At 40.1% G+C, this 14,659-nt stretch overlaps 1 protein-coding gene across 1 annotated transcript in view; it reads right to left on the bottom strand.

Annotated features, from left to right (window-relative positions):
* nsmfb (NMDA receptor synaptonuclear signaling and neuronal migration factor b) overlaps window positions 1-11,407 on the bottom strand; it is a 45,457-nt gene extending 34,050 nt beyond the window's left edge. The window contains exons 1-2 of the mRNA XM_041936429.1: window positions 11,337-11,407; window positions 496-557 (exon numbers count right to left, since the gene is read on the bottom strand). Of these exons, the coding sequence (XP_041792363.1) occupies window positions 496-557; window positions 11,337-11,407 (133 nt within the window). The remainder of the gene's footprint in view (window positions 1-495; window positions 558-11,336) is intronic.
* Between the last annotated feature and the right edge of the window lie 3,252 nt (window positions 11,408-14,659).

The raw sequence follows: 14,659 nt of genomic DNA, 5'->3' as shown, positions 1-14,659 counted from the left end.
CCATTGCAAGCCATAAAACATTTTGGAGGACTAGAAGGGAAAGCAGAGAGGTGGCTGAATGATAGAAAAGTGCAATGAGAATAATTAGAAGAATTTGGAAATTGATGAGCTGGTTCAGCGAGGGGCTTTGGCAAACAGAGGGTCATGGAAGATCGCCATAAGTAAGCGTAAACTCATGGGAGTGGGTGTTGTTTTTATGTAATTTTTGTTAAACACGAAAGATTTGCACAAGCTTCTGTCAGCTCAGTGTGTGATTCCACTGAAATGAACTGATTTTACTGTGAAATTTTGCTGTTTTAAATGCTGATGTGCGAGGGCCTTAATGCTGACATAGTACCCGATAATTATTCATGAACTGTGTTTTCCTTCCAAAAGTGAGGTTATATTCTAATGCCGATTTTAAGGATAATATGTATACTGGGAAACAGACAGGAATTTTGCTACTGTGTGTGTGTGTGTGTGTGTGTGTGCGCGCGCACAATGCGTGCAACCTACCTGCTCCGTTGTGGTTATCTGGATTGGTACTGGACAGGTATTCTCCGAACGCTCTGGCTGCTCTGTAAAAACATCAAGAGCAGCGGTTAACCCTCAGCCTGCTGAAACACAAACATACTACACACACAGACTTTACAATACATGTCATAATCACACACACGTATAGAGCAACAGCAAAACCTTTAAACACTCTACTCCCACTCACTCCAACTGGCATCTGCACACACACACCATACACACACACATGCATGCATGCACACTCACACACACACACACACACACACACACACACACATAGACAGAGCCTCACATTATTGGAGTGTGCATAGCAAAAAAAAAGGCTACACACATACATACAATATGCTCTCTACATGCACACAGGGCTGAATCTCAGGGGGGCTGCACATGTTGCAGTGCACTGTTGCTGTGGCCTATATGCCACAATTGTACAGCACTCTAAGTAATTAAATATGGGGCAGCACGTGCAGCAGCAGCAGCACTCCCAGTGAAGACTCCCCTCCCAGCCTGGATGATCAGAGAGCAGGAGGAGGGAGGGCACAAAGGAAGAAAATGCAATCATCTCCCTTCTATCTCCTTGAATTCCTGCTTCCTTCCAAATAAATTTCCATATGCTACTGAGAGAAAAGGGATGTCAAAATATGCCATGCTTGTGGAGGATGAAGCGTTGCAGTACGTCAAGCAAATGAACTGAACTTGTATAGGAAGAGCTTACATGGAAAAAGTCAATCAAGACTGCAGTTTTACCGCCCTGCTGCTATACACTAATGTGTCAAGCAATGTGCTTCACAGTTGCTCATTACATGAGACCAAATCCGTTATATACGTCAAATAAAACTTTAAACTTTAAAATTTGGTTAGTTTTAGTTTTGCTATGATTGGTGACAAAAACTGACTGGATATAATACTTAATTACTGCCCAGTCCTGATATTAAGTATTGAATGCAATGCCCCAGTCTCAGGTTGGACTAGCGTTTCAGTTTGCCAATACACCAGGCCAGTATTTTGCTGTGGCTCTCTAAGCATGGATCTGCAAGCTATGAGATGTAACGATTTGCCACCTCATACAAGGGGCTAGTTGTTGAACAGTTGTAGCTGGCCAGCTACCCACAAGCATGCTAGCCAGTCAGGAACACGTTTGCACTCTCGACAGCGCTCTGAGCCTCTCTCTGTTGTCTTGTGCTGTGCTGTTTATTCCACCTTCTGTCCACTATTGTACACCATGGTTCAATAAAACAGGTTTCATTATTAGCAGATCACTTAAAATGCCAATGGTTCAAATACCGGGGGCTCACAGGGATCGTAGACAGGCAGGGCACAGACGAGAGTAGGTAACTGGGATCACTTGAGCACAGACATAGGTCAGGTACTGAGCACAAAAACAAAACCCACAACCAGGATCCTTGCATATGTTCCTGGGTGGTTGAGGTGTTGCATGATGTAGTGCAGTCCTATGCTGACAGTTTCCTCCACCAACCTGTTTGTCTGGAAGGCAAATTGCAGGGGGTCCAGCAGGCGGTCTGTGTTGTCCTTCATGTGAGTCAACACCAGTCTCTCAAAGGATTTCATGACCAAAGAAGTCAGAGTGACAGGCCTGTAGTCATGTAATCCTGAGATGGAGGATTGTTTTAGCACCAGTTATTATGGAACCTTTGAAGCATGAGGGAACTTCACACAGCTCCAGTGATTTGTTGAAAACCTGTGTGATCAGCTGGTCAGCACAGGATGGGGACATGACTTGTCCCTGAAACATGGTTTTATTGCTGTATGTGTCATCCCAAAAGCTAGTGTAGAACAGGGAGAGGGAAATAAAGTGGGAAAGGCAGGATGAAGGCAAAAAGGGAGGGTAAGGAAAAGTTGCAAGAGCAAAATGGAGATTTTGGAAAGATTGGTTGCGATCAGACAGACCCAGTCAGGGCAAGTATGAAGAACTGTAAGTGTTGTAGTGTTTGCATACAGTAAGTTTAGCTACTTAGTTTAGTTACTTAGTTTATTTCAGTCATATATACACTTCAAAGCAACAAAAGAAAAAAAAAACAATTAATTTGACAAGTAAGTCCAGTGTTCTATTGTGTCTGGTGTGGCATTCAAGATACTGGGTGAATGTGGGGAGAGCGGAGGACAGGAAAGCGTGATTGAAGTCTGCAGAGATGAGAAGGAGGGCCTGGGGGTGCAATGTCTGCAGCTGTGAGACCATAGTGTGTAGGACATGCATGCTGCTGCAGCATCAGCCGACGGGGGGATGCACACCGTTACTGTGATGACGTGCAAGAACTCCCTTGGGAGGTTTTATGGCCAAATGCTAAGAGCTAGCAGCTCTATGTCTCTAATGTAGCTTTGCTCCTTTACACTGATGTGTCCTGGGTTACACCATCTGTTGTTCACAAACACTGCTATCCCCCCACCCTTCCTCTCACCGCACTCTGTTGCTCTCCTGTCTGTTCTCAGCAGTTGAAAATTGTCCAAAGTAACTCGCGTGTAAAGAGTGAGTTCATTCTGCCACGTCTCTGTGAAGCACATGATGCTACTGCTGCACTCCCTCTGCAGTCTGGTTAGCAGCGTTAGCTCTTCCATCTTATCAGGGAGAGATCTCATGCTCCCCATAGTAAGCAATGGTATGGATGGTTCATACCATCTTTTCTTCTCTTGGCTCTTCGCTCCAGCTCTGCATCCCCTTCTCCTTCTCTTTATTTCCGTCGAGATTTCCGGTCTTTCCACTGGGAGTACCTGCTGCAGCTGCAGTACCAGAAACATCCCCTACGTGAATAACCTCACCACTTCTACAACAGAAAGGATCTCTTTATTCATGATTGCCTCCACCAAAATCATGTAGGATCTCGATAAATCGATAAACAAAGCATTCACCACATGAAGGTACGACATTCAGAACCCATCTTGTCCTGCAGTGTAAATCTCTGGTCATGTGTTTGACATTCCTGTACTGATCACTAATGGCCCTTATAAATACTGCCACTCTATTTCTACAAGTTGTAACCCTGAGATTTTAATAATCATAAAACCCAAACTCCAAACAAGCTCTGAGTTGCCATTTGTGAGTAAGCCCTCCTGTGACTCTGGCCAAGTCATATTCAACCCACATGCTTTCATATCTAGAAACTGTATGGGGTTGATGCTATTAAATATCACAAGTCAGTGTAATCAACATGAATTAGATGACCTGAAAATTCTTGTTATCAAAGACTGACCCTGATATCCTAGTTCTGAATAAAACTGTCCTAAACAGAGTATACATGATTCTTCTGAACTTGTCCAGAATAGACAGAGTTGGTGTCTGTTCTGTACAAGAGCGCATGTGTGGCTATATATATATGAAGTCACATTATCTGTAACTGTTTAAAATGTTGTCACTATACCTCTTTTTGAAAATGTACTGCTGTCAAATTTAACAAGTGATAATTCAATTGACATGGTGGGTATATACACACCACCCTCAGCTGATCTGCAGTGCAAATAAATCAGCAGACTTACTTGCTCAGAGACCCTGGTTCTTGGTGACTTTAAGATAAACTGGTTTACAAACAATTCAAGTAATTCTAAAAGATGTGGAAAAATCTAAATATGTCACATCTGACAGATGTAAAAAAAAACAGACCTCATTTGAAGGATCTTTTAAAATCAACACTAGTAAATTTGATTATGTGCAATACAAGGGACCAAATTACTGCTTCTAAAGTTTTAGTGCTTGGCCTGAGTGAGCACTATATATATATATATATATATATATATATATATATATATATATATATATATATATATATAGAGAGAGAGAGAGAGAGAGGGAGAGAGAGAGGGGGGGTAGTTTTGATAGTCATCTTCAAAACTACATATCTGTAGTAGTACAAATAATACAGTTGAATTCACTGGACTTTAATAGCATCTGTTTATTTTTGTCATCAAAATGTAAAACTCTACTGAACCTGATCCTGTTAAAAAGTAGGACAACAGTTAGATTCATTGCCTAATAATTAATTCATTACATACAACAACAGTTCAAAGAATAATTTCATATTACTTCCTAACCCATATTTCTGCCTAAAACCAAAATGAGAGGGTTTTTAGACGAGGGGGTATTTTAATGAGACTCTAATGTGTACATTTAGGTCACAGAGCGTTGCAATAGCTCATGTTTCTAAAATGCCACTAAACTCTGTTTTAAACTCACTTCCCATGGTGTAATAAGGACTTCTTTCAGTATTTCAACTTTTACAGCTTTATTACAATTTATCATCCTGCATATGTTTCATCAGTGATTTATGAATTTTGCTGTAAGCCCCAATTTCTGAAAATGAGATTGTGAGCATTTTTTCGAATGTGTTTTCTTTAATTTTGGACTGTTTGTTATGCTGTTTGAAAATGTATATGCAGCATTCTGAACATAGTGTATACGATTTTATGGTGTCTTGTTAAGATAGGCAAGCATACAGTATGCATGATGCAATGATAAAAATGACATTCACTCATTTGCTCTTAATTGATCAGTTGATTAATAAACTGACTAAGGAAAAGAAAGGAAAGAACAAGTGGCAGCACCAATTCAGTTTTCTACTTAAGATTTACACACCACCATTCAGCCTGTATACATCATCTGTCTGTGTCTTCCTCCATCCTATCACTGCATATCTCTGCACAACACAAACTGGGAAGGTTGGCTGATGACTTCATTGAGAGCCGCTTGTTCCACTACACTCAAATGACAAAAAAGGCAATATCAGGCTGAAAATGGGTTCATCAATATGTACTTTAGGGGGAAAAAAATACATGTAAAGTATCTCATCTAAAGAGACGAGGCAGGATACTTGCTCATGACCCCTCTGTTGATCTATTGACATATTATGCTGATATTGGCTTTATGAAAGGGGGACTAGGTAAGTGGCATATTTCCCTTTGGCACAAAATGACCATAACATATTTCTCTGGAGAGTGGGCCAGTTATGAGTTTTGTGGCTTTCAAAAGTTGTCTCCCAACTCTCTTGTCACCAATTGGAGTTCAAGACACTCCCAAAACCCTATAAACAGAACACACACCCGCACACTGACAAGCACAAAAACTATGGGTATTTTCAAATTCTATAATATGCACACTAATCTACTTATATTTTAGCTGTGGCTAGAATTAAAATGTCATTTATATGTTAGGATCCATCAGCTCAAGGGGACAGTATCGGTGGAGCTTCACTGACATTGCAATTCCTTCTGGTCATCACTGCAGGTTGGCAGTGGTCCTAGATGAATTAATGATCCTTTATAAAGCAGACTAGGAACTGACTTCCATCTCTGATATCTTGGAGGTTTTACTATCATTAAATTTAATTTAATCATTTAATATCATTCAATGTCAAATGTTTGAGCTGCAAAATGATTGCAGTGCTGTGAGAGGAATTTAACCAACAGTGTGGTAAACTTGTAATGCTCCCTTACAAGTTTATGTAATTCATGGGTATGCTGGGCTGAATTGCCCATGTTATTATATCCTGTCTGCTGCATCCATTTGGCATACCTATCTCTCATCTTTTAAGTTTCTCTTAATTGTGTTAAATGTGCTGTAATAAAGCCAATATGCCATAACACACTTAGAAACACTAAATATCATCCATCAGCACTGTCGGTTTGTGTCATATTTAGCCGCCAAAGCCTCAGACATGGCTACTCTGACAGGTTTATGTTTTAGAGAGGGGGCTGAAGAAATGTTTTATAGCTGATAGCCACACTGGACTGTGTGCTGTTAATCTGTGCACTGATGAGGTCACTGCTGGTCACAGTTTTGTGGGAAAGAGACCATGAAATCACATATTCACCAAAGTGGAAACTATTACTGCCTGAAAACTGTTGTGCTATGCAATTCCTGTAAGATGTGACTCAACCATTCTTGAAATATTAATTGTGACATCAGCCCTAAAGTGCTTGTAATCTTTTATATCAACTGGCTGATCAAAGCAGACAGTCTGGTTTTGCTGTGTGCTACAAAGATTTGTCATAAATGGGGCAGGGAGGCAGTTTGGGCCATCACTAAGTGCTTCAGGCACAGTGCATAAAAGAAAAGAAACTTCCCTTAAAAAATGAGATGTAAGAACACAATTAAGTGCACAGTAAAAGACAAAGAGACCCTGGAGGCTAACAAGATGTTCATCAACCTTTTTAACCTTTTCCTTTTTCTTCACACTAGCCTCTTGGTGTATTAAAGAAAGTGTTGGCCTGATTATTGACGATGCACGCCAATTTCTTAATGCTCACACAACATCAAATGTTTTCAACAGATGGATTTATTTGAAAATTCCCAACTTGAGTATCTTGCTGAATAGACTGAAATCCTGCGGTGTTCTCAGTAAACTCTTCATAACATGCTTATGTTTGGCCACCTGGCTAGTGTGTGATTCAGTCTACCAAAGAACAGCAAAGGGATGAGAGAGGGAAACAATCCAATATGGCTTTCACAGCACTCTCAGGAAAGACAGCTCTCTGCTGTTGAAGACACTTTAAATTGCACTTGTGACTTCTTCTGCAGAGATAATTCTACCGGTGATCACACACACTAAGTTTTCATCTAGACTCATCTGGACAGCTTAAAGAGTTGTGTGTGGGTTGAAATCAGTTCCTAATTTCTGTGTTTTGTAGAAAATTCTGATTTGAAAATTACATACATAACTTGATTTGTTTTGCAAGCCAAAATTCAACTGGAAAGTAAGCATTTTGAGCAATGCAGGGAAAAAAGGTTCTTTTCTTCACACTGCAACTGATGTCTGGGCAGTTGTCCAATAGTCACTACAAGTCCATTAGGTTTGATTTGAATTTCACCATTTTGCATGAAGCAACTTATACTGTGCTTATGCAGGCTGCACAAATTCAGGCTGCCAGCACATTGAGTGCACAGTTTTCCTAACATGAAAAAGAATGATGCTTGCTTTCGTGCCTTTTGTGCAGAGATGAGAAATAAATTTACTGTTGCATCTCTAATGCAAAAAAAGTGCAGCTTTTAGGAAACCCCGCCTTTCTCTCTCCCTGTGGTAGGACACCAGACACATATTGTAGATTTTGGTGTTGTAATGTGACTTGTGGCTGACAGAGTATTAAATGATAGCTACTTGTTTTCATGCTGCCTAATGAAGGATAAATGTTACAACATTATGAAGCAAAGCAACAGCGTTAGGTGTCGTTAAGCAACAATCACCAAGAAGCTTAACCAGTTCTCCACAAGTTCCCCTCCCCTCTACTGGATGTTATTTCTCATTTTTGCCTGTTCCCTGTCCCTTGGAGGCGCCAAAGGTTGTGTAAAGTCATGTGCATATTAGGGATGTGGAGATTCACCGATTCGTATCGGTGGTCCGATATAAACGTTTGCGATGCGACTGCACCGGTAGAATGAACGTGCATCGGATATAATTTACGGGTGAATTTGCGGTGCATCTCTTCTAGCCTGTCTACACCGGCAAATCCCATTGTTAAATCGACTATTTCTATCTATGTTCTAGTATTTTCAAGGCAACCTGAATGCACCATCGCGTCCCCAGGCAGTGACGCAAGCAGGTGTTGTACACAACAGACAAACGAGGCAAACGAGAAAGACGATAGCTGCGACGAGATATTTAATGCATCAAAAAAGACACATTAATCAAACGTGTGGCAATATTTTGTTTGTTTTTTTTTAAGCGAGGGGGTCAGCGAGACAAGACGCACGCAATTTGCAAACAATGCCGTGCGGCTATCAAGTACGTCGGCAGCACGACGCAACAAGCGTTCCCTCTGAACGAGTGTTCAGTACCGCTGGTGGCATAGTAACAACAACAATAATAATAATAATAATAATAATAATACATTTTATTTGGAAGCGCCTTTCACAACACTTAGTGACACTTAACATTGCGGGTAAAACACAAATAACACAAGATGAATACAAGCAGAATAAAAAAAAATAGTGACTGCTCAGCGCAGTTTGCTATTCCCAGAACATGTAGACCTGTTAATATTTCTAAAGAAAAACCTGAAACTAAGCCATATGAGGTAAATCAGTGAGGTGTTCGCAGTAAATGGCATTGTTTGATTGCCAGTAGTTGATGTTTTTTGCTTACATTGTGAGCAGTTAAGAAAGACTTGTTAGGAAATGTTATTTATTTACATGTTCAGTTTCTTATAGAAATTACACCAATACGTTTTCCTCCTAATACACAGGAGCACTATGGACAAGAAATACCTCTATTTGAGCCCCTTGGTGAGAGTATTGTTTACAGCAGCTGTTACTGGCTGCCAGTTATAGTTTTATTTTTTTTACACTTGATTCTGTAAAACATTGTTATTTGATTTTCATTCTTTGTAAGAAATCAGTCAACTTACTGAAACGATCATTCTGGCAGACAGTAGTATGTGTTGCTGGTCATGTTATTTGCACTATGCACATTGTTAATACTGTGCTTTCTGAAACTGTTTAACTGTGAAGTTTTATACATTTTGTATAATTATAGAGACAGAGAACATAATTGGGAGTTAGGAGTGCTAATTATAAATACAATTGAATGCTCTGTCTACTGAAATATGTCTTTTTTAAAATATGATTTATTGGTTACTCCATAAAAAAACAAATATTAAATACATCCCTCAAATCGATACAGAGAGTAAAGCAGAATTGTGCTATTGAGGTAAAAAAACCTGATGTTACTATTACTCTCTCATACTGCAACTAACTGTATTGAATGATCACATCATATCGAAACATCCTTTTATAGTTAAGTCATATCGTTATCAAATCATTTTTGAATCGCATCGCATCGTGAGCAGGAGTGAATCGTATCGCATTGTATCGATGGGAGCTTCAGTGTATCGTAACTGTATCGTATCGGTGTCAGCGCATCGAGATGCATATCGAATCGGCCTCAGTGGTGGAGATATACAACCCTAGTGCATATGTATTTTCTACCTGATCAGTGGACTACCAGAATCCCTTTTTCTAATTGCTATACTTGATTTAGCTTGGCTGCCTTTTGTCATGTCATGGCCATGAAAACTATCCCACAAAAATTAGTCTAGATGTTACTGTAGTGTACATATTGCTATATTTTTCAAAATCCACTGTATATTATTTCCCCACACACTGATTCCTTTGGATGAAAATCTAAAGATGAAGCATGAAAAGTTGATTGAGGTAGAGAAATAGGTAATAAGCATGTAAAGTAGAAGAATGTGTGCATAAGGCAGTGTGGTGATGACTGTGTAAGTAGATGCAAAGGTCATACGATCTGTGCTTGAACACATGTGTATTTGTTTCACTGCACAATGTCTTTGCACAGTATCAAGCATTTAAGGAAGAAAGTAGGTGTATGCACACAACTGAGAGCAGAAGTGCTTGATTCGTCTGTATTTTGCCTTCTAAGGTCAGTAAGTGGGTGGCATAGACCGCATCTTCTACCACAGAACATGAGTCATCTCGCAGTCTTCTGACCGAGAACACAGTGATCTGACACCCATGACACAAAGACTTTTCATGGCATGACTTAAACACTCAACGCTAAATGTCATCGGGATTCGTCGCAAGTCCAGTGAGTCTAGATGGAAATTCGTGGATGACCATATCACTAAAGCACATATGTCAAACTGATTCCATAAAGGGCCGTGTGGCTGCAGGTTTTACTTCCAACCAAGGAGGAGCACACCAGGCCAACCAATCAACATCAAGGAATCACTTAGTTATCATCTGAAGACTGAAATCAGCTGATTAATTGATTCCAGCCTGGTGTGCTCCTCCTTGGTTGGAATGAAAACCTGCAGCCACACGGCCCTTTATGGAATCAGTTTGACATGCCTGCTAAAGCAAAGGAAATACACATTAGGCTGACAGACATACAGCATGCTAGGACAAACAGATCAACCCTTTTTCCAGATAGATGTTATATATTTGAGAGCATTTCAAATGTATAATTATTATGTTTAGGTGATTATGTTGAGGGATATATACAAAAACGTAGATGAATTACAACAAGTATGATAGAAAGTAATTTTGACACAAGCCGATTTTTATTTAATGGTGTGTAGTCTAAAACTAATGCTGTGTGAAACAATTGGGGAAAAAAAAGGTTAACTTACTGGCTGTAACTGCAACTTTTGCTGTAAGTTAAGCTGCAGATTTTTGTCTCAATTAAATAAATTATTAATTGCTTGGACTAAAAAACGTCAGAAAAGAGTTACAAATGTCCAGTTTCCCAGAGTCCCAGGGGATGTCATAAACACTACTGCGCAAAGTGTGATTAGAGGTTTAAGGTCAAAATGCAGAAAAAACGTAGCGGCTAATTTGTCCCAAATACGAATCTTTGAGTCAAGCCAGACAACAGCCAAACATGTTCAATAATTACTTTAAATCTAGTAGCCTACATGATATATTAAATGCAGCAAACAGCTTTGTGTATTTTTTTAGTAGTTTAAACCTATTCTGAATGTTTGCGTTTATCATTACGCAAAATATTAAGGACACTTCCTAATTTCCTGAGGAACGCTAGAGCTGGCGTCCCTCATTTAAGCGCACATAAATCACAAAAATAAGATAAGGAGCTTGTAGAAAAGTTTCTTTATTTTTTTATGAATCTACTGACAGAAAAGTCAAGCACGAACAGTGTGAAAAGAGCAGAGGAGCACGCTCATGTGGGATTATTAGCCGACTGTAATTATAATGCATCATTTTGGGAAGCGTAAACTGAACTGAATGTTCTCTTGTACTTCGTACCAAAATGTGTCTTACATCATGTTAAAGTAATAATGTACTTTGGTCATTTTGAAGTAGCAGACGCCGCTGCAGGGGTCTGCACCCCAGCGGACACACTCACCGAACTTTGGCAGCCACGGACGATATCGCATCTCTCCTCAGATTCTTCCTTTTGGACACCGCTGTTCCCATGCTGAAGAGGAAACGAGCCAGGAGAGAAGACGCAGACCATTCCACAGACTGACCGGCGACGGAACCAAACACGGAAGAAAATCACCACACGGAGAAATTAAAATCACCCGTATCCAACAATTGCCGACGAATTATTTCATATTTGGATCAAGCTGAATGCTCCAGAGAGATGCAGGCTGTACATGCGGCGTATGCAGCAGTGTTGCTGGAGGACGAACGGAGTGAGGTGCGCCGCACTCTCCTCTCCTCCCCCAATGACGCCTCCAGGGAGGACACCGAGACCATGAGAGGGATGCCAGCCCGCCCACCTCATGCACGGCCTGTGCAGGTGAGGGGTGGGCAGTAACAGGGAGGAGATAAATGCGCTTCATTACATGGATGTATGTTTTAAATAAAGTAAACTTGCATTTTATTATTAGTTATCGGGCAAATCAATGTCGTGCCATTCTTTTGGACGCTGTAGGTGTAACATAAATGTACAGATAGGGTGGTGGTTTCAGCCGTATGATATCCATCCACCCTGTCTTCCCTGAACTACACAGCATCCGTTTTGTTTCAAGGCATACAAAATGTTACAGAGGTAAAACTAAGTTGGCCTACTATCAAAAAAGCATTATCAAAAAATGTACCTAAAGTGTCAAAAGTGAAAGCACTCATTACGCAGGGCGCACCTGTCAGTGTTATATTATTGCACATTATTGGTTTGTGACTACAGATGCATTAAAGTAAAAGCAGCATTTTAATGTTGCATCTGTTCTCCTGCTCCCTGGCAAATACTTCGGCCTTCTGTCTCAGACTATGAGTTTTGCCCTGCATTCCCTGGTTTCATGTTTTCCTGTGATTGTTTGGTGTTGGCCTCACCAGACATTTCAAGAGACTTTGAATCCACCTGATAGACTGAAATGAGCAATATTTGTCTGCTCATTGAATGCCCTGCAGTGTCGAATAGGCTGAGAGACTTTTCATTGAAACTGGACTGTGGACACAGTTGTGTCTTATCTGTCACTGCCCATTCTGAACCTGAAGTCTGTATAAGAAATCCCAGTGTACTGGTGGTAGTGCATTTGGGTCCTGAAACATACACAAGATTTAGCCAAATCCATGGTTCATAGGAATACCAAAGTGCCTAGGGACCACACTGCAAATGCAGAGACAGTTTTTATTTTTTAACACAAAAAATGAAATACTGTAACTGTGTAAATGTTATTTTTTAGTTAAGTTGCATCTGACTCTGTTGCTTGAGTTTGCCCATTTCTCATCTGAGCAAAATCATGTTGCATCCAGTCCCACCACCTCACTGAACATACAGTCAATGTAAAGATACTAAAAAATAGACAAAACTAATTGTAGATCATTGCTTTTATTCAAGGTAAAAGGAAGAACAGAACAACAAGAGAATGAACTGAAGACGGTTTTAACTACTCTGACAGGTCAGCACCGAAGCGGACAGAAATTGGTGCTCCCCTCCTGGAAACACGGCACAGCGCCAGCCATCCTGCTCCTGTGCTTTACTTCACACGGTAATTGTAGTTTTGTCAAAGTCATTGTTACCCTGTTATCTTATTTTTGTTGAATTTCCATTGTACTAACTTTTCTTTTTTGCTGAAATGACATAAACTGGATTAACAGATGTTTTCAGTAAACGTTAGCTGATGTACTCCCCTTTAACTGCTGAGTCAACAAAATATTATATCTTTCTGTTGAGCCACGTTACCAGTAAGCCGTCAATTTGTTTGATTTTCAAAGCCACAAGATTGGATTTCTATGCAATCAGCAAACTAAGTTGCGTTGGGCCGGGTTTAGACTAGATCAGACTGCACGTAATGCATTCACCAATAAATAAATAAATAAATAATTCTAGGATGTTTTCTCATGATAATGACCTCACTTGTCTCATGAGACAATGATTTCACTTTTATAAATTGTTTTGTTATTATGGGACATGAAACATGATTCCAAGTTTCCCCCATCCTAGATGGGGAGAAAAGCAACATGGCACATACAAAACTTCAAATAGATCAACAACAAATGGTAGATTGAATGCAGTCCCTAATGCCAGGATCAGACCACACAATTTTTCTTTTGTCTTTAACGATGGTCACCGTGTCAGATGTAACAATCACAGTGCCATAAACTCTTGCTAATCACAGCACATCTTATTCCACGATCATGCACAAGTTCAGATGTCATTGGGGAGGAGGGTGAAGCAACTATCAAACTAACAGAAGCGTTGTGTGTGTGATGCTGACTGTCTCCTGTTCCGAAAAAAATGCTGTGTGCGCTATAATGTTAAATGCAAATGCAGGAGGTGGTGTACACTTCAGTCGTTATTTATACATCTACTTGGCAGCAATTAGGACATATTCTACAAGGGGCAGGCTTGCCTGTGTTGGCTGCATCAAAACCGGCTACTTTTGACGTTTGATCTGGAATTAATAATGATAATGATTGTGGGAAAATGCTTACATTTTCCCACAATTTGGACCAGGGATAATGATAACTGTTTCTGGAGATTACAGGGATAACAGTGTTACGTAACCAACCAGCTGACAGTATTCCACTGTAAATCTGAATATTATACAGCACTTTACTCTGATATTTTTTACAGTAATAAACTTAGAGATTACAGTAGGTACACTGTAGAAAAACAGTTTGACTGGCAACTGTAGCTGCCAGTGGTATACTGTATTTAACAGGGAAATTTGCTACAGTGTGTCTATTGACTTGAGAATTGTGTCAAATATTTTTTGCTCTCCTGGAAAACAAAATCAATTTTGTGTCAATAGTTAATCAGAAAAAAAACCCTAAAAAGCAACACTTTCTTTTAGCCATATTATAACTAAACCTGTGTAGTATAAATGGTATAGGCTGCCAGATTTCAGGAACTCAAACAGAATGTGTCCACCTCTCACTGCAGTAGCAAGCAAGTAGACAGTACAGTGAGAGACACTGTGCAGCTCCTGTCTGATCATAATCACCAAAGGCAAAGTCCAAAGCTGTGAATCCCTAACTTTAATATGAATAAAACCCCACACTGCAAATCTGGTGCGTGGGTACAGCAGACTTGGACAAGACGCAGTGTGATAAATTTGCTCCAGGATTAGATTGCTTGGAATATACCAGTTCAGCACATGACAGGGCAACACAAATGACTGGAACAGGCTTCTGAGCTATAAACCCAAAAAGGATTTATCCCAGAGCAAGAATGATACCTGAGTGAGGTAGGGTGGGGTCACAACAGACAGAACTCAC

The sequence above is a fragment of the Chelmon rostratus genome, chromosome 5, assembly GCF_017976325.1.
Source record: "Chelmon rostratus isolate fCheRos1 chromosome 5, fCheRos1.pri, whole genome shotgun sequence".
Taxonomy (NCBI): Eukaryota; Metazoa; Chordata; class Actinopteri; order Chaetodontiformes; family Chaetodontidae; genus Chelmon; species Chelmon rostratus.
The sequence above is the reverse complement of the archived record's forward strand: the minus strand, read 5'-3'. Positions and strand labels throughout refer to the sequence as shown.